Below are 21170 nucleotides of genomic sequence, written 5' to 3'. Positions count from 1 at the left end.
GTCTCAACTCTGTCATGCAACCACTTGGTCCAGTATTCATACATTTGCTAAATTCTACAAGTTTGATACTTTTGCGGCTTCATCTTCACGGTTTGGCGGCCTTGTTTTGCAAGGTCCTCAGCGATCTCCCACCCAGGGGGGAAACTTTGGGACGTCCCCACAGTCTTGAAGTTGTGCCAGTGTCCCCTAGTGGCTGACAGAAAAAGGAAAATTTTGGTACTTACCGATAAATCCCTTTTTCGGAATCCATAGGGGACACTAGCCGCCCGCCCGCCGCTGTTTTCTTGCCTTTATTGTTCTGTTTGTGTTCAATTGTTATATGCTCTCTTCCCTTGTATAGTTTCTGTTCTCTTGTTCCCGTCTCCTCTCTGCTAATTCGTAGCTGAGGGATGATGGGGGGTAGAGGGGAGTAGCCTGTTTCACGTCTTAGATTATTTAAAGTGCCAGCTCCCTGTAAGCTACCATCATCACCCCACAGTCTTGAAGTTGTGCCAGTGTCCCCTGTGGCTACCTAAAAAGGGATTTATCGGCAAGTACCAAAATCCTCCTTTTACATTTAAGGTAAGTACAAAATTCTTTTCAATCCTGCTTTGTGACTAATCTTGATCCTATTCTATACTTTCTAGGCAGAAGAAGGGATATCTGGCGGAGAGGTGTTAACACAAGAAGGTGAAGATGCTATGTCATTGTTCAGTCCATCAGTTAAACAAGGTGAGAAGTTAACCTATTTTACTAACCTTTTGTGTATAATGAATTTTTTGCTTGGATTGCATATTCAAAAAAGGTATGTATTCTTGTCATGTTCCCCCTTTCAGTGAGATGTCAATTCATTTTATCACATGTTAATACAATCTTGTTGTTATAAACCTTGTTCTACTGTGGGACACCGGAGTTACATTTGCGTATAGACTGTGGTATGTGGGGCCTGGCACTTTAAATCCTAGAAGAGTTGAACTTGGTTCCTCCCCCCCTTTAAACCCCACCTAACTTCAGATTATGTGCTCATTGGAGCCAGGTATCAGGCGGTCTTTTTACATTATTATTTTTTTTTTATTACTTGGCTGGGTAGGCTATATGCTACCAGAGTCTGCCTGCGGCAAGGTAGATTCCGGAGGCACCTGCCACGGCCAGCACAGGTTAGCATACGGATCCCTGAGCACACTGTGGCTCCACCACACACCAGAGTGGGGGGTATAGGTATGAACAGCAAGGGCTGACAGTCCTGGTTCTCCAATCACTGGACCTTTGAGAAACCATCTGCAGGGGATCGTATGGTGGATGCGCGTCTCCTTTGGTTCAGGAAAAGATTGTTTTAGACATGTACGAATCCATGGGTTTAACATATGCTCTCAGAGGTTTGGGTTTGAACGAGGCTGTAAACAATTTTTTTTCTACAGGAGTGGTCATGACTGGATATTCAGGATGCTTATATACACATACCCATCTTGGAACCGTGTCAATCCTGCCTTCGTTTTGCGATACGAAACATCCACTTTCATTTCAGAACCCCTTCCGTTTGGCGCCTCTGCTCCACGGGTATTCACCAAAGTGATGGCGGCAGTGATTGCTCACCTTCAGTAGTTGGAGGTAATAGAACTGTCTCAATTTTCTTTAGCGTCCACTAGAGAACATAGGGAGAGACGGGTGAGGGCTGATTCCGGGTACCAAAGAGTTACAGAACTCTTCCCAGAAGCCCTCAGTTTGCCTCTCCCCTATATCCCAGCCGAGGCCCGCTTGGCACCGTTCATGTGGAAAGCTGTTTACAGCCCCCAGTTACAGATTTTTTTACTTATTTTCTATTTTTAATCTGCACTTGAGTAATTATTTGTCATCCATTGGATGCCAACATAGTTACTCCACCACTCAGCCCCAGTGGCGGCATCACCGATGACTGGGTCTGTGAATTCCGCCACAGGTCTTAAGTCAGCGCACACCTTCTGGAGCACGCAGTCACGACCGGGTGCTGGAGGGTAAGAAGGACTGTCTCCCTGTTTACAGGGAGCCACGGTGATCCATCCTGTAGGTTGGAGACTGTGAGGTGCAGTGCTAGCCCAGTGCACTGCGTTCAGTCAGTAGACCAACAGGACATAAGCAACAGGTACAGCGCTGCGTCCCTGGGGTCTTGTCACCTGAGGCTCACTTTTACTATTGTTAACTGCCTGCATTGGGCTGTCTCCTCGTTCCACTCATCTCCTCCCTCAGGATGCTGGGCAGCAATTTTGAGCACATTGCTGCACCAGAACGACCCTCAGACTCACTCTCCCCAGTTACTTGCCTCCTGAAGCATGGTCTCTATATATTATCTATATATTATATTCTCTCTATCTATATCTATAATATTACATACATATAGATATTGCCTGACTACCCCACTAATTGTTATTGGGTATACTTATTCTCTTGCACTGCTGTTAATAACATCCTGCTGTTTCAGCTTCAGTGTGTGGTGATTATATTTTCTCTAACGTCCTAAGTGGATGCTGGGGACTCCGTAAGGACCATGGGGAATAGCGGCTCCGCAGGAGACTGGGCACAAAAGTAAAAGCTTTAGGACTACCTGGTGTGCACTGGCTCCTCCCCCTATGACCCTCCTCCAAGCCTCAGTTAGATTTTTGTGCCCGAACGAGAAGGGTGCACACTAGGTGGCTCTCCTGAGCTGCTTAGTGAAAAGTTTAGTTTTAGATTTTTTATTTTCAGTGAGACCTGCTAGCAACAGGCTCACTGCACCGAGGGACTAAGGGGAGAAGAAGCGAACTCACCTGCGTGCAGAGTGGATTGGGCTTCTTAGGCTACTGGACATTAGCTCCAGAGGGACGATCACAGGCCCAGCCATGGATGGGTCCCAGAGCCGCGCCGCCGGCCCCCTTACAGAGCCAGAAGACAGAAGAGGTCCGGGAAATCGGCGGCAGAAGACGTCCTGTCTTCAATAAGGTAGCGCACAGCACCGCAGCTGTGCGCCATTGCTCTCAGCACACTTCACACTCCGGTCACTGAGGGTGCAGGGCGCTGGGGGGGGGCGCCCTGAGACGCAATAAAAACACCTTAGATGGCTAAAAATACATCGCATATAGCTCCTGGGCTATATGGATGCATTTAACCCCTGCCAGAATTCACAGAAAAACGGGAGATAAGGCCGCCGAGAAGGGGGCGGAGCCTATCTCCTCAGCACACTGGCGCCATTTTCCCTCACAGCTCCGTTGGAGGGAAGCTCCCTGGCTCTCCCCTGCAGTCACTACACTACAGAAAGGGTTAAAAAAGAGAGGGGGGCACTAATTAGGCGCAGTATTAAAGATACAGCAGCTATAAGGGGAAAAACACTTTTCTCTGACGTCCTAGTGGATGCTGGGAACTCCGTAAGGACCATGGGGAATAGCGGCTCCGCAGGAGACTGGGCACAAAAGTAAAAGCTTTAGGACTACCTGGTGTGCACTGGCTCCTCCCCCTATGACCCTCCTCCAAGCCTCAGTTAGATTTTTGTGCCCGAACGAGAAGGGTGCATACTAGGTGGCTCTCCTGAGCTGCTTAGAGTAAAGTTTAAATTGGTTTTTTATTTTCAGTGAGTCCTGCTGGCAACAGGCTCACTGCACCGAGGGACTAAGGGGAGAAGAAGCGAACTCACCTGCGTGCAGAGTGGATTGGGCTTCTTAGGCTACTGGACATTAGCTCCAGAGGGACGATCACAGGCCCAGCCATGGATGGGTCCCAGAGCCGCGCCGCCGGCCCCCTTACAGAGCCAGAAGACAGAAGAGGTCCGGGAAATCGGCGGCAGAAGACGTCCTGTCTTCAATAAGGTAGCGCACAGCACCGCAGCTGTGCGCCATTGCTCTCAGCACACTTCACACTCCGGTCACTGAGGGTGCAGGGCGCTGGGGGGGGGCGCCCTGAGACGCAATAAAAACACCTTAGATGGCTAAAAATACATCACATATAGCTCCTGGGCTATATGGATGCATTTAACCCCTGCCAGTTTTTCCTTAAAAAAGCGGGAGAAAGGCCGCCGAGAAGGGGGCGGAGCCTATCTCCTCAGCACACAAGCGCCATTTTCCCTCACAGCTCCGTTGGAGGGAAGCTCCCTGGCTCTCCCCTGCAGTCCTGCACTACAGAAACAGGGTAAAACAAGAGAGGGGGGGCACTAATTTGGCAGATTAATAAATACAGCAGCTATATAAGGGAAAACACATATATAAAGTTATCCCTGTATATATATAGCGCTCTGGTGTGTGCTGGCAAACTCTCCCTCTGTCTCCCCAAAGGGCTAGTGGGGTCCTGTCCTCTATCAGAGCATTCCCTGTGTGTGTGCTGTGTGTCGGTACGTTTGTGTCGACATGTATGAGGAGGAAAATGGTATGGAGGCGGAGCAATTGCCTGTAATAGTGATGTCACCCCCTAGGGAGTCGACACCTGACTGGATGGTCTTATGGAAGGAATTACGTGATAGCGTCAGCACTTTACAAAAGACTGTTGACGACATGAGACAGCCGGAAAAACAGTTAATACCTGTCCAGGCGTCTCAAACACCGTCAGGGGCTCTAAAGCGCCCGTTACCTCAGATGGTCGACCCAGACACGGACACTGACTCCAGTGTCGACGGTGAGGAAACAAACGTATTTTCCAGTAGGGCCACACGTTACATGATCACGGCAATGAAGGAGGCTTTGAACATTTCTGATACTACAAGTACCACAAAAAAGGGTATTATGTGGGGTGTGAAAAAACTACCCGTAGTTTTTCCTGAATCAGATGAATTAAATGAGGTGTGTGATGAAGCGTGGGTTTCCCCCGATAAACTGCTAATTTCTAAAAAATTATTGACATTATACCCTTTCCCGCCAGAGGTTAGGGCGCGTTGGGAAACACCCCCTAGGGTAGATAAGGCGCTCACACGCTTATCAAAACAAGTGGCGTTACCGTCTCCTGATACGGCCGCCCTCAAAGAGCCAGCTGATAGGAAGCTGGAAAATATCCTAAAAAGTATATACACACATACTGGTGTTATACTGCGACCAGCAATCGCCTCAGCCTGGATGTACAGTGCGGGGCTGGCTTGGTCTGATTCCCTGACTGAAAATATTGATAACCCTGGACAGGGACAGTATATTATTGACTATAGAGCATTTAAAGGATGCATTTCTATATATGCGAGATGCACAGAGGGATATTTGCACTCTGGCATCAAGAGTAAGTGCGCTGTCGGGGGTGTGGCTTGAGGCCTGTCTGAGAGGAAGTGTCCCTAGAGAGCTCCTGCCGAACCAAACCTCTATAACCCCTTAAACCAACCTTCACCCCACCTATCCCTCCCCTATATCGCCCCACAGTTGCCCCTGTCACTCTGGGCACCCAGGGAGTGAGCTGCGGAGCCGGAGCACGGGCCCGTCCAGTGCTTGCGGGTTGCGGCCTTCCCTGTGGGGTGAAGCCGGGGCCTCAATTAGCGACCACCCCCGCCCGAGATCGCACGTCCTCCGGCCGTTTAAACGCCGCTCCAAGACTCACCTCGCTGCCCTGCTACGTGCCCCTTGCCTGGGGAGGCCTGACCGAGCGGCCGAGAAGAGCCCAAGCGCCCCTGAAGTTACAGGAGCCGAATAGAGACACGGAGCTCCGGTGGCGGCGGCCATATTGGGTGTGGCGTCTGTCGAGAATCAGACGCTACACCACTGTAAAAGATCAGCGGGCCGCGATAATTAATGGGGGGGACTGGCAGTCAGCGCTGAGGGGACTGGGGGCCCTAAATACATATAAACCCCTGGGAGCGGCGCTGGGAAAAAAGAAAGAAAAACTTGTGAGAAGACACACCGTTTATCACTGACGGCGGCCATCTTGGAGGTGGCAGAACAGGCCCGTCTTCTCTGCACTACACTGCCCCTGCTGGAGCTGTGCTGCTGTTGTCTCTCTGGCCGCCGGGACTTTTTCACAGGTCTTCTCCCTCCTGCCTTAGGCCATCGGGCACTTCCTGGAACGGGTGGGCTCCCTCTCTGCCCCCTGCAGCCGCATCTGTTCTCTGTGCTGGCCCCTGCCTATGCTCCTACAGGCGACCATCTTGGGGCACACAAAACTGTAAGTAGCTGCAGCTATCCCACACTGGGACCCCGCTCTAGGGCCCTCGTCCTACTGCGGTGCCTCCTGCCTACCTCTTACCCCGCTGGGGTGCCAGTGCGTTATCTCCCCTGTGACCCTCTCTGACCGCACACGCTGCCTGTGACCTTCCCCAGCTGCAGCAACACCTGCCTGCGGCACCTACCACCGGGGGAATCAGTGTTGGGGGGGTCTGCAGGCCTCAAGATCTGCGCTCAGTAACGCATAAGTCCCTTACTCGGGTCCTGCCGCGTTGCGACTTGTCACTGGCTGGACCGTGACCAGACGAGCGTGCCCCTCCCCTTTTCTCCCACCTGGCTGCCGGGATGGATACTAATGGGATCTAGCTACCTCGCTTGGCAATGCTGATGATGCCGCACACTTGATTACTACTTATTTTACCCGCTACAACATGAGGATCATATGATTTCTGCTTTATACTAAATCATTCCGCGACCAGGAGGTGATCAGGTTCTCACGCCTCATAACACTCATAAAATCTCGGGAAGCTGATCCCAACCCGTCCCGTGACTGTGCCAACAGTTTAACTGAGCCGACAATAATACTGGACATTTTTCAGCTTTCATCATTGCGCCATGTCACAAAAGAACCGCAAAACACCTGCTCAAGCTAAGCCTAGTATTCTCCAAGCATGGGAGAAAGCAGGTGCTACGCCACGGGGCTCCCCCTCCGTGGATCCCCAGTCGGATGCCGATGACGATCCTTCATCAAAATCAGGTCTTACGACCCAAGATGTAGTGGCAATCGTCACTAAGACTATCCAAACGGAAATGAGATCGATCCTGACCGAATTCAGAACTGAACTAGCTGATCTCGGCACCCGCACGGATTCCCTGGAACGTAAAGTCGATGAAGTCTGCCAGTACCAGGTGGTGGTCGAACAGGAGCTAGCGGAGATCCGGGCGGAAATAGCCCAGCAAGAGGATCACTTAGAAGATTTGGACAACCGGAATCGCCGGAACAATGTTCGGATCCGTAACATTCCGGAGAGCGTCGCTATGGAGAGCCTCCCGACTTTTCTGGAAGGCCTTCTGCAAACCATAATTCCGGAAATCCCAAAAGACTTCCTCCTACTCGATAGAGCACACCGAGCTTTGCGCCCGCGCCCACCACCGACCCAACCCCCAAGAGATGTCATTCTGCGATTTCATTATTACAAAACGAAAGAGAGATTTATGATGGCGGCCCGGGATCATCAAACGGTTCTCTACTCTGGAGCCCAATTGCAGATCTTCCAGGACTTGGCCCCTTCCACGCTTAGAAAACGCAAGGACCTGACCGTCATCACTAAAGTCCTTCGAGATAACTCCATCAAGTATAAGTGGGGGTTCCCGTTCCAGCTGCATGTCACGAAAGATGGCTCTCACCACTCGATAAAAACGCCCTCCCAGGGATATGATTTCCTCAAAACCTTGGGCTTATTTGAGTCTCTTCCTGATGAGATCCGAAAGCAACTACCTGTCACCTCCCCTAAGAGGCCTGGGGCTCCTGCCCCCGAATGGTCTACTAAATGAGCGAGCGGACTTCCTTCATCGGATCAGCAATAATACTGGTTATTGTTTATAGTCACCTCCCACATTTGCTGCATAGCGACTTACTGATATATTATTTTACATGTAGGGCCTCTGTGGTTTGGCGAATTCAGTACTTTAAGTTGCCTTATCTGTTTATTGCAAGGCGCTGCATAGCGCCTCTGTCCTGGGGATGATTGATCGCGCCCTCTGGGATGGACGGGCTCTCGGCCTGCTCAGACCCGGAGGACGGCGTGCCCCCCCGGACCCGGTTTGCCTATTTCTAGGGTACGGTTATTTTGCTACTAAATATCTTCTTGATCTAATTAATATGTTACGTTAGTTTCTCATATCTCAGTTTATACAATATTATTTACCATATCTGCTTTTGGCGGCTAGATCAATTAGACGCAGCTTGAGCCTCCTGCTTCTCGGTTCATAGTGGTCCCTCTTATCTTTCCTGGTTTCATGCCTTGAAATGGTAAGGCTAATCTGCTACTAGATTCAGAGGGGCCGCTCGGAAACCGACTATAGAGGTGACAATTATAGGTACTATTGTGGTCATTTGCTGCCATCGATCTTTCTGTACAATGTTGTACACTACATCGATAATGTACCTTAGGATGCCTTGGTTGATTTCACATAAATGAGCACTGTTATTGTTAATACGAATGATGATACAGGTTTCCTCTTCTTTCTACCTACCCTTACTTACTCCCTGATCTGAACCCCCCCGCTCCCCCTCTATTCTGTCCTGGTCTGCGGAATGTTTCTCCTGGTTCTTATACCCTCCCATGTGTTCCTCATCTTCCTTGTTATGTGTTATTACAGACACGACCCCACACCCCGAAGGGGCTGCCCGCTCGGCGCCCGCCCCTTCCTTTCTGGACCCAACCCGTTTTTAGGAAAGGGTCTAGCCCTACAGTTCGTACTTACGATCTCCTTTACCTGTCTCTACTTTCTTTATTTCCCCTCTTCCACACCCCCTGGCCGGCCATGTCCAGAGCTACCTTTTCTATTGAGCTGTGCTGACTTTCAACCCCCATGACTCTGAAAGTTTTATCCATTAACGTCAATGGCCTTAACTCCCCAACCAAGCGATCCATGGCGTTTCAGTTTTTTGCCAGACAAAAGGCGGATATCATATTCTTACAGGAAACCCACTTTAGACCCCTCACCCCTCCTTAAGCTCCAAACGCTATCCTCATGCCTTCTATTCTACAATGTCTGCTAAACGCAGAGGCACTGCCATATTGGTTCATCGTGATCTCCCCTTAGTTGTTCAGGACACAATTCAAGATGACCATGGCAGATTTGTGATTCTCTCCGGCTTCCTTAATCAAACTCCCATTACTTTGGCATCGGTTTATGCTCCAAACATGCAGCAGGGTTCCTTCTTTAGGACGTTCTCGGACCACCTTTCTAAATTCTCAAATCCCTGGGTTATTGTGGCCGGTGATTGTAACGCTACAATGGATCCCCATGTTGATAGATCCCGCCCGGGTGTTGAGCCCTCTCCCCATACCAAATTGTCTAAACTCCTCCGGACCTGTGTCACTGCACATAATTTATATGATTCCTGGAAAACGCTCTACCCCTCCGCTAAGGGCTATACACACTTCTCCCCACAACACGATATATACACTCGTATTGACTACGTTTTTGTAGATAGGGACTCCACCCAATCCCTGTTGGGAGCCCAGGTGATCCCGACCACCTGGTCTGATCACTATGCGATTCTCCTTGATCTTGTCTGCTCCCATAAACCTCCGACTTACCGCAAATGGCGCCTTAATGAGTCCCTATTCTTTAAGCCTGATAATGTGACCCGAGTAGAGGAGGCGATTCATCACTTCCTAAATGATAACGTCTCCCCTGACATATCGCCGACAATACTATGGGAAGCACACAAAGCGACCTTGCGGGGGCTCCTGATTAGCCTTATGTCGACACAAAGGAAGATTGAGTGTAAGCGGATCACGGACCTAGAGACTGAATTAACGGCCCTGACACTCCGTCATCAGCGATTCCCTAAACGTAAATTATATTTAAAAATACTCGCCCTGAAAGGGCAATTATCCCAAATACTCACAAAGAAAACGATCAAGTCACTGTTGTGGATCCGCCAAAAATTCTATGAAAAGTCGGATAAGGCAGATACATTATTAGCCCGGCGATTACGTGAGAAACGTACGCTCAATCGTATTCTGGCCTTGCGATGTCCTGACGGATCCGCAACAAGTGACCCTAAAATGATGGCCTCCCTTTTCCAGGAATATTATGCTTCTCTTTATAACCTCCCCTCAGAGGCCGCTACCGACCCACATTATACCGCAACTACCCAACACTACCTTTCCTCTTGTCAATTACCGCAATTATCCACAGAGGACCTTAAGTTACTCAATGATCCCATCACACACGAGGAAATTCTTATCACAATCGGCCAGCTCCGTCGCTCCTCCGCACCGGGTCCGGACGGATATACTGCCATATATTATAAGAAATTCTCCCAAGCCCTTCTCCCTATGTTACATTCACTATTTAACTCACTGATGGAGGGGAGCTCGCTTGATGCAGCGACCACCAGAGCCAATATTATAGTTATTGCCAAACCTGATCGGGATCCTATGGAACTAAAAAACTATAGGCCCATTTCGTTATTAAACACGGATTTAAAATTATTTGCTAAAATCCTGGCAAATCGACTCGCCCCCCATCTCCCTACACTGATACACCCAGATCAAGTAGGCTTCATCCCCAATCGCCAGGCTGCTGATAATACTAGGCGCCTTATAGATCTTATTCACCTCTCCCAGCGGGATGCCACCCCAACGTTGGTGGTGGCACTTGACGCGGAGAAGGCTTTTGATAGGGTAGCATGGCCCTTCATACAACAAGCCCTTCAGGCAGTGGGTATTCAAGGCCCATTTTATAATGCCGTCACCTCGCTATATGTTAACCCTTCAGCGTCAATCCTGGTTAATGGCCTCACCTCCTCGCCTTTGTCTATCAAAAATGGCACCCGACAGGGATGCCCACTTTCCCCATTACTCTTTGCCCTAGTGATGGAGCCACTGGCGGCGAAAATCCGTCTGAACCCCAATATTTCGGGTATTCGCGTGGACAATCATGAATATAAAATCGCATTGTATGCAGATGATGTCATTCTCACACTGACCGACCCACACATATCCTTACAACAGCTCTTTCAGGAGATCCACGCATATAGCTCCATTTCAAATTATAAACTCAATGCAGACAAAACAGAGATTCTGGACCTACATATCCCCCCACAGGATCTCAGTATTTTACGTTCTTCCTATGCCTTTAAATGGCAAACTACAAAACTTAAATACTTAGGCATTTACCTAACCAAATCTTATTCATCGCTATATGCTGCTAACTTCCCACGGTTGATATCTCAATTTAAAACAGATCTTGCTACTTGGAACAAATTCTTTATCTCCTGGTTTGGTCGCATAGCAGCAGTCAAAATGAACTTACTGCCACGGATATTGTACCTGTGGCAAACCCTGCCTATTCACATCCCAGTCAAAATATTAAAGAACCTACAGCGAGATATATCTAACTTTATTTGGGCTGGGAAGAAACCCAGGGTTAAGATACGGCTGCTGCAACAACACCGCTCGGAAGGCGGTCTTGGCGTACCAGACCTTACTCGTTACTATCGAGCCACACACCTGGCCTCTTGTGTCCTTTGGCACTCACCTCCGGCACAGAGAACGTGGACCGGCATTGAGGCACAATCTCTTCGTATGTTCTCACCCTCAACCCTACTATGGTGCCCAGCCCGTTCTCGACCTGTCTCTAGTCTTCTCCTGCCAACGGTGCGCTTTTCCTTGTCAATATGGGATTTCTGCACTCGCTTCTATCAACTTCGTTCCCACAATCCCTATCTAACTCCTCTATGGAACAACCCGTACTTCCCACCGGGTAATACCCACTCTGCATTTCATCATTGGACATCACACAATATTCTCTTCCTTCAAGACATTGCCCCTCTTTCCTCATTCCCATCTTTTGAAAATTTACAATCCCGCTACTCGCTCCCTCACTCGGTATTTTACCAATTTCTACAAATTAGACACTTCTACGGAACACTCCCTAAACCCACCCACCCCATCATAGCTACCCCTCTGGAAATATGGTGTTGCGGCTCCCGCTCAACGAAGGGACTCCTTTCACGCATTTACCGAGTGTTATTATCACATAATATCCCCCCCAAGGAGAGTCACGAGCTGGCATGGGAGAGGGAGGTGGGAGAGACCTTAACTATAGAGGAATGGGAGGATATTAGACAGGAAATTGCCAAAAGCTCTATTTCAGTTCGTATAGCCGAAAACTCATATAAATTGTATTATCGCTGGTATCTGGTCCCGACTAGATTGCATTCTATTTATCCAACGTGCTCGGACGAGTGCTGGAGATTGTGTGGTTGCAGGGGGACCCTGTTGCATGTTTGGTGGTCTTGTTCAAAAATTAGCCAGTATTGGGGACAAATTCATAAATTGGTTTTAGAAGTTATGCACTTAACCATGCCGGACTCACCCTTTTACTCACTGCTCTCCCGCCCCGTCCCTGACACCTCGCACCACCAACGAGCCCTAATTAAACACATTCTGAACACAGCCAAATGCCTAATAGCATCTAATTGGAAATCTGTGGCCCCTCCCACCATGGCCGCTACTATTAACGCAATTTGGTACACATATAAGTTAGAGCGAATCACGGCTTCTCTCCGAGACTCCCCTACCTCCTTTATTGAGACATGGACACCATGGACCTTGCATTTTAACGCTGAACCACCATTGACAACCATTTAACAGCTAATACTTAGTGTTTCATTCTATATGTTTGACTCTGAATATTTGAGACATCAACCAGACCTTATTTACACCTGAATTTGGCTTCTATAGGTGGCTCGGACTGGCCGACCCTTTTTCTCTTTTTCTCTCTTCCTCCCTCCCCCCCCCCCCCTCTCCCTCTTCATGCTCTTTGTCTCTTTCACCCCTTCTACTAACTTTAAAGAATAGTTGTAGCAACTAGGTAATTTGGCTACTTGGAGGCAAGCGTCACAACTACTTATTGATATGTCTATTGTGTGCCCCTCCATCCTGATTATTATTTCTCACTAGTTCCTTATATGCCTTCTATTGTTACAACGATGTATCTATCTGTTTATATGCTTATATAACCAATAAAACGTTATTTCAAAAAAAAAAAAAGAGTAAGTGCGCTGTCCATTTCTGCCAGAAGAGGGTTATGGACGCGACAGTGGTCAGGTGATGCGGATTCCAAACGGTATATGGAAGTATTGCCGTATAAAGGGGAGGAGTTATTTGGGGTCGGTCTATCGGACCTGGTGGCCACGGCAACGGCTGGGAAATCCACCTTTTTACCCCAGGTCACTTCTCAGCAGAAAAAGACACCGTCTTTTCAGGCTCAGTCCTTTCGTCCCCATAAGGGCAAGCGGGCAAAAGGCCACTCATATCTGCCCCGGGGCAGAGGAAGGGGAAAAAGACTGCAGCAGGCAGCCTCTTCCCAGGAACAGAAGCCCTCCCCCGCTTCTGCCAAGTCCTCAGCATGACGCTGGGGCCTTACAAGCGGACTTAGGTACGGTGGGGGGTCGTCTCAAGAATTTCAGCGCGCAGTGGGCTCACTCGCAAGTGGACCCCTGGATCCTGCAGGTAGTATCTCAGGGGTACAAATTGGAATTCGAGACGTCTCCCCCTCGCCGGTTCCTGAAGTCTGCTTTACCAACGTCTCCCTCCGACAGGGAGGCGGTATTGGAAGCCATTCACAAGCTGTATTTCCAGCAGGTGATAATCAAGGTACCCCTCCTACAACAGGGAAAGGGGTATTATTCCACGCTGTTTGTGGTACCGAAGCCGGACGGCTCGGTGAGACCTATTTTAAATCTGAAATCCTTGAACACTTACATACAAAGGTAAAAATTCAAGATGGAGTCACTCAGAGCAGTGATAGCGAACCTGGAAGAAGGGGACTATATGGTGTCTCTGGACATCAAGGATGCTTACCTCCATGTCCCAATTTGCCCTTCTCACCAAGGGTACCTCAGGTTTGTGGTACAGAACTGTCACTATCAGTTTCAGACGCTGCCGTTTGGATTGTCCACGGCACCCCGGGTCTTTACCAAGGTAATGGCCGAAATGATGATTCTTCTTCGAAGAAAAGGCGTCTTAATTATCCCTTACTTGGACGATCTCCTGATAAGGGCAAGGTCCAGGGAACAGTTAGAGGTCGGAGTAGCACTATCTCAAGTAGTACTACGACAGCACGGGTGGATTCTAAATATTCCAAAATCGCAGCTGATTCCGACGACACGTCTGCTGTTCCTAGGGATGATTCTGGACACAGTCCAGAAAAAGGTGTTTCTCCCGGAGGAGAAAGCCAGGGAGTTATCCGAGCTAGTCGGGAACCTCCTAAAACCAGGCCAAGTGTCAGTGCATCAATGCACAAGGGTCCTGGGAAAAATGGTGGCTTCTTACGAAGCGATTCCATTCGGCAGATTCCACGCAAGAACTTTTCAGTGGGATCTGCTGGACAAATGGTCCGGATCGCATCTTCAGATGCATCAGCGGATAACCCTGTCTCCAACGACAAGGGTGTCTCTCCTGTGGTGGTTGCAGAGTGCTCATCTTCTAGAGGGCCGCAGATTCGGCATTCAGGACTGGGTCCTGGTGACCACGGATGCCAGCCTGAGAGGCTGGGGAGCAGTCACACAGGGAAAAAATTTCCAGGGCTTGTGGTCAAGCATGGAAACGTCATTTCACATAAATATCCTGGAACTAAGGGCCATTTACAATGCCCTAAGTCAAGCAAGGCCTCTGCTTCAGGGTCAGCCGGTGTTGATCCAGTCGGACAACATCACGGCAGTCGCCCACGTAAACAGACAGGGCGGCACAAGAAGCAGGAGGGCAATGGCAGAAGTTGCAAGGATTCTTCGCTGGGCGGAAAATCATGTGATAGCACTGTCAGCAGTGTTCATTCCGGGAGTGGACAACTGGGAAGCAGACTTCCTCAGCAGACACGACCTCCACCCGGGGGAGTGGGGACTTCACCCAGAAGTCTTCCACATAATTGTGAACCGTTGGGAAAAACCAAAGGTGGACATGATGGCGTCCCGCCTCAACAAAAAACTAGACAGATATTGCGCCAGGTCAAGGGACCCTCAGGCAATAGCTGTGGACGCTCTGGTAACACCGTGGGTGTACCAGTCAGTGTATGTGTTCCCTCCTCTGCCTCTCATACCCAAGGTACTGAGAATCATAAGAAGGAGAGGAGTAAGGACTATACTCGTGGCTCCGGATTGGCCAAGAAGGACTTGGTACCCGGAACTTCAAGAGATGCTCACGGAGGACCAGTGGCCTCTACCTCTAAGAAAGGACCTGCTCCAGCAGGGACCCTGTCTGTTCCAAGACTTACCGCGGCTGCGTTTGACGGCATGGCGGTTGAACGCCGGATCCTGAAGGAAAAAGGCATTCCGGATGAAGTCATCCCTACCCTGATCAAAGCCAGGAAGGATGTAACCGTGCAACATTATCACCGTATTTGGCGTAAATATGTTGCGTGGTGTGAGGCCAGGAAGGCCCCTACAGAGGAATTTCAACTTGGTCGTTTCCTGCATTTCCTGCAAACAGGACTGTCTATGGGCCTAAAATTAGGGTCCATTAAGGTTCAAATTTCGGCCCTGTCGATTTTCTTCCAGAAAGAACTGGCTTCAGTTCCTGAAGTTCAGACGTTTGTCAAGGGGGGTACTGCATATACAGCCTCCTTTTGTGCCTCCAGTGGCACCTTGGGATCTCAATGTAGTTTTGGGGTTCCTAAAATCACATTGATTTGAACCACTCACCACTGTGGACTTAAAATATCTCACATGGAAAGTGGTAATGCTGTTAGCCCTGGCGTCAGCCAAGCGTGTCTCAGAATTGGCGGCTTTATCCTATAAAAGCCCTTACCTAATTTTTCATACGGACAGGGCAGAATTGAGGACTCGTCAATTTCTCCCTAAGGTGGTTTCAGCGTTTCACTTGAACCAGCCTATTGTGGTACCTGCGGCTACTAGGGACTTGGAGGACTCCAAGTTGCTGGACGTAGTCAGGGCTCTGAAAATATGTTTCCAGGACGGCTGGAGTCAGAAAATCTGACTCGCTGTTTATCCTGTATGCACCCAACAAGCTGGGTGCTCCTGCTTCTAAGCAGACTATTGCTCGTTGGATTTGTAGTACAATTCAGCTTGCACATTCTGTGGCAGGCCTGCCACAGCCAAAATCTGTAAAAGCCCATTCCACAAGGAAAGTGGGCTCATCTTGGGCGGCTGCCCGAGGGGTCTCGGCTTTACAACTTTGCCGAGCAGCTATTTGGTCAGGGGCAAACACGTTTGCTAAATTCTACAAATTTGATACCCTGGCTGAGGAGGACCTGGAGTTCTCTCATTCGGTGCTGCAGAGTCATCCGCACTCTCCCGCCCGTTTGGGAGCTTTAGTATAATCCCCATGGTCCTTACGGAGTTCCCAGCATCCACTAGGACGTCAGAGAAAATAAGAATTTACTTACCGATAATTCTATTTCTCGTAGTCCGTAGTGGATGCTGGGCGCCCATCCCAAGTGCGGATTGTCTGCAATACTTGTACATAGTTATTGTTACAAAAATCGGGTTATTATTGTTGTGAGCCATCTTTTCAGAGGCTCCTCTGTTATCATGCTGTTAACTGGGTTCAGATCACAGGTTGTACGGTGTGATCGGTGTGGCTGGTATGAGTCTTACCCGGGATTCAAAATCCTTCCTTATTGTGTACGCTCGTCCGGGCACAGTATCCTAACTGAGGCTTGGAGGAGGGTCATAGGGGGAGGAGCCAGTGCACACCAGGTAGTCCTAAAGCTTTTACTTTTGTGCCCAGTCTCCTGCGGAGCCGCTATTCCCCATGGTCCTTACGGAGTTCCCAGCATCCACTACGGACTACGAGAAATAGAATTATCGGTAAGTAAATTCTTATTATATAAGGTTATCCCTGTATATATATAGCGCTCTGGTGTGTGCTGGCAAACTCTCCCTCTGTCTCCCCAAAGGGCTAGTGGGGTCCTGTCCTCTATCAGAGCATTCCCTGTGTGTGCGCTGTGTGTCGGTACGTTTGTGTCGACATGTATGAGGAGAAAAATGATGTGGAGACGGAGCAGATTGCCTGTAATAGTGATGTCACCCCCTAGGGGGTCGACACCTGAGTGGATGAACTGTTGGAAGGAATTACGTGACAGTGTCAGCTCTGTATAAAAGACAGTGGTTGACATGAGACAGCCGGCTACTCAGCTTGTGCCTGTCCAGACGTCTCATAGGCCGTCAGGGGCTCTAAAGCGCCCGTTACCTCAGATGGCAGATATAGACGCCGACACGGATACTGACTCCAGTGTCGACGGTGAAGAGACAAATGTGACTTCCAGTAGGGCCACACGTTACATGATTGAGGCAATGAAAAATGTTTTACACATTTCTGATAATACGAGTACCACCAAAAAGGGGTATTATTTTCGGTGAGGAAAAACTACCTGTAGTTTTCCTGAATCTGAGAAATTAAATGAGGGGTGTGATGATGCGTGGGTTTCCCCCGATAACAACTGATAATTTCTAAAATGTTATTGGCATTATATCCTTTCCCGCCAGAGGTTAGGGTGTGTTGGGAAACATCCCCTAGGGTGGATAAAGCGCTCACACGCTTGTAAGAACAAGGGCTCTACCCTCTCCTGAGATGGCCGCCCTTAAGGATCCTGCTGATAGAAAGCAGGAGGGTATCCTAAAATGTATTTACACACATACTGGTGTTATACTGCGACCAGCAATCGCCTCAGCCTGGATGTGCAGTGCTGGGTTGGTGTGGTCGGATTCCCTGACTGAAAATATTGATACCCTAGATAGGGACAGTATATTATTGCCTATAGAACATTTAAAAGATGCATTTCTATATATGCGTGATGCACAGCTGAATATTTGCCGACTGGCATCAAGTCTAAGTGCGTTGTCCATTGCTGCCAGTAGAGGGTTATGGACACGACAGTGGTCAGGTGATGCGGATTCCAAACGGCATTTGGAAGTATTGCCTTATTAAAGGGAGGAGTTATTTGGGGTCGGTCTTTCAGACCTGGTGGCCACGGCAACAGCTGGGAAATCCACGTTTGTACCCCAGGTCGCCTCTCAACATAAGAAGACGCCGTATTATCAGGCGCAGTCTTTTCGTGGGCAAGCAGGCAAAAGGTTCCTCATTTCTGCCCCGTGACAGAGGGAGAGGAAAAAGGCTGCAGAAATCAGCCAGTTCCCAGGAACAGAAGCCCTCTCCCGCCTCTGCCAAGCCCTCAGTATGACGCTGGGGCTTTACAAGCAGAATCAGGCACGGTGGGGGCCCGTCTCAATGAATTTCAGCGCGCAGTGGGCTCACTCGCAAGTAGACCCCTGGATCCTTCAAGGGATATCTCAGGGGTACAAATTGGAATTCGAGAAGTCTCCCCCTCGCCGTTTCCTAAAGTCGGCTTTACCGATGTCTCCCTCTGACAGGGAGACAGTTTTGGAAGCCATTCACAAGCTGTATTCCCAGCAGGTGATAATCAAGGTACCCCTCCTGCAACAGGGAACGGGGTATTATTCCACACTGTGGTGGTACCGAAGCCGGACGGCTCGGTGAGAACGATTCTAAATCTAAAATCTTGAACACTTACATACGGAGGTTCAAATTCAAGATTCAGTCACTCAGAGCAGTGATTGCGAACCTGGAAGAAGGGGACTACATGATGTCTCGGGACATCAAGGATGCTTACCTTCATGTCCCAATTTACCTTTCTCACCAAGGGTACCTCAGGTTTGTGGTACAGAACTGTCACTATCAGTTCAGACGCTGCCGTATGGATGGTCCACGGCACCCCGGGTCTTTACCAAGGTAATGGCCGAAATGATGATACTCCTTCGAAGGAAGGGAATTTTAGTTATCCCTTACTTGGACGATTCCCTGATAAGGGTAAGATCCAGGGAACAGTTGGAGGTCGGTGTAGCACTATCTCAGGTAGTGTTGCGGCAGCACGATTGGATTCTCAATATTCCAAAATCGCAGCTGATTCCGACGACTCGTCTTCTGTTCCTAGGGGATGATCCTGGACACAGTCCAGAAAAAGGTGTTTCTCCCGGAGGACAAAGTCAGGGAATTATCCGAGCTAGTCGGGAACCTCCTATAACCGAGCCAAGTCTCAGTACATCAATGAAAGGGTTCTGGGAAAAATGGTGGCTTCCTACGAAGCAATCCCATTCGGCAGATTCCACGCAAGAACTTTCCAGTGGGACCTGCTGGACAAATGGTCCGGGTCGCATCTTCAGATGCATCAGCGGATAACCCTGTCACCAAGGACAAGGGTGTCTCTCCTGATGTGGTTGCAGTGTGCTCATCTTCTAGAGGGCCGCAGATTCGGCATTCAGGACTGGGTCCTGGTGACCACGGATGCCAGCCTGCGAGGCTGGGGGGGGGCAGTCACACAGGGAAGGAATTTCCAGGGCTTATGGTCAAGCCTGGAGACATCACTTCACATAAATATCCTGAAGCTAAGGGCCATTTACATTGCTCTAAGCTTAGCAAGACCTCTGCTTCAAGGTCAGCCGGGGTTGATCCAGTCGGACAACATCACGGCAGTCACCCACGTAAACAGACAGGGTGGCACAAGAAGCAGGAGGGCAATGGCAGAAGCTGCAAGGATTCTTCGCTGGGCGGAAAATCATGTGATAGCACTGTCAGCAGTATTCATTCCGGGAGTGGACAACTGGGAAGCAGACTTCCTCAGCAGATACGACCTCCACCCGGGAGAGTGGGGACTTCACCCAGAAGTCTTCCACATGATTATAAACCGTTGGGAAAAACTCGACAGGTATTGCGCGAGGTCAAGGGACCCTCAGGCAATAGCTGTAGACGCTCTGGTAACACCATGGGTGTACCAGTCAGTGTATGTGTTCCCTCCTCTGCCATCTCATACCCAAGGTACTGAGAATTATAAGATGGAGAGGAGTAAGCACTGTATTAGTGGCTCCGGATTGGCCAAGAAGGACTTGGTAACCGGAACTTCAAGAGATGCTCACGGAGGATCCGTGGCCTCTACCTCTAAGAAGGGACCTGCTCCAGCAAGGACCCTGTCTGTTCCAAGACTTACCGCGACTGCGTTTGACGGCATGGCGGTTGAACGCCGGATCCTGAAGGAAAAAGGCATTCCGGATGAAGTCATCCCTATCCTGATCAAAGCCAGGAAGGATGTAACCGAAAAACATTATCACCGCATTTGGCGAAAATATGTTGCGTGGTGCGAGGCCAGTAAGGCCCGACGGAGGAAATTCAAATGGGTCGATTACTACATTTCCTGCAAACAGGAGTGTCTATGGGCCTGAAATTGGGGTCCATTAAGGTTCAAATTTCGGCCCTGTCAATTTTCTTCCAAAAAGAACTAGCTTCAGTCCCTGAAGTTCAGACGTTTGTAAAAGGGGTACTGCATATACAGCCTCCTTTTGTGCCTCCAGTGGCACCTTGGGATCTCAATGTAGTTTTTTGGGTTCCAAAAGTCACATTGGTTTGAACCACTTAAATCTGTGGAGTTAAAATATCTCACATGGAAAGTGGTCATGCTGTTGGCCCTGGCCTGTGCCAGGCGCGCGTCAGAATTGGCGGCTTTATCCTGTAAAAGCCCTTATCTGATTTTCCATTCGGACAGGGCGGAATTGAGGACTCGTCCTCAGTTTCTCCCTAAGGTGGTTTCAGCGTTTCACCTGAACCAACCTATGGTGGTGCCTGCGGCTACTAGGGACTTGGAGGACTCCAAGTTGCTAGACGTTGTCAGGGCCCTGAAAATATATGTTTCCAGGACGGCTGGAGTCAGAAAATCTGACTCGCTGTTTATCCTGTATGCACCCAACAAGCTGGGTGCTCCTGCTTCTAAGCAGACTATTGCTCGCTGGATTTGTAGTACAATTCAGCTTGCACATTCTGTGGCAGGCCTGCCACAGCCAAAATCTGTAAATGCCCATTCCACAAGGAAGGTGGGCTCATCTTGGGCGGCTGCCCGAGGGGTTTCGGCTTTACAACTTTGCCGAGCAGCTACTTGGTCAGGGGCAAACACGTTTGCTAAATTCTACAAATTTGATACCCTGGCTGAGGAGGACCTGGAGTTCTCTCATTCGGTGCTGCAGAGTCATCCGCACTCTCCCGCCCGTTTGGGAGCTTTGGTATAATCCCCATGGTCCTTACGGAGTCCCCAGCATCCACTTAGGACGTTAGAGAAAATAAGAATTTACTTACCGATAATTCTATTTCTCATAGTCCGTAGTGGATGCTGGGCGCCCATCCCAAGTGCGGATTGTCTGCAATACTTGTACATAGTTATTGTTACAAAAATCGGGTTATTATTGTTGTGAGCCATCTTTTCAGAGGCTCCTCTGTTATCATGCTGTTAACTGGGTTCAGATCACAGGTTGTACGGTGTGATTGGTGTGGCTGGTATGAGTCTTACCCGGGA

The 21170-nt window shown here is 49.4% G+C and overlaps 1 protein-coding gene across 2 annotated transcripts in view; it reads left to right on the top strand.

Moving 5' to 3' along the window:
* MED13 (mediator complex subunit 13) overlaps positions 1-21170 on the top strand; it is a 411382-nt gene that overhangs the window by 262976 nt on the left and 127236 nt on the right. For both annotated transcript variants that reach the window (XM_063954032.1, XM_063954031.1), the window contains exon 11: positions 627-711. In XM_063954032.1, the coding sequence (XP_063810102.1) occupies positions 627-711 (85 nt within the window). The remainder of the gene's footprint in view (positions 1-626; positions 712-21170) is intronic.

Source organism: Pseudophryne corroboree, chromosome 2, assembly GCF_028390025.1.
Source record: "Pseudophryne corroboree isolate aPseCor3 chromosome 2, aPseCor3.hap2, whole genome shotgun sequence".
Taxonomy (NCBI): domain Eukaryota; kingdom Metazoa; phylum Chordata; class Amphibia; order Anura; family Myobatrachidae; genus Pseudophryne; species Pseudophryne corroboree.
This window is presented reverse-complemented; position numbering and strand designations above follow the sequence as displayed.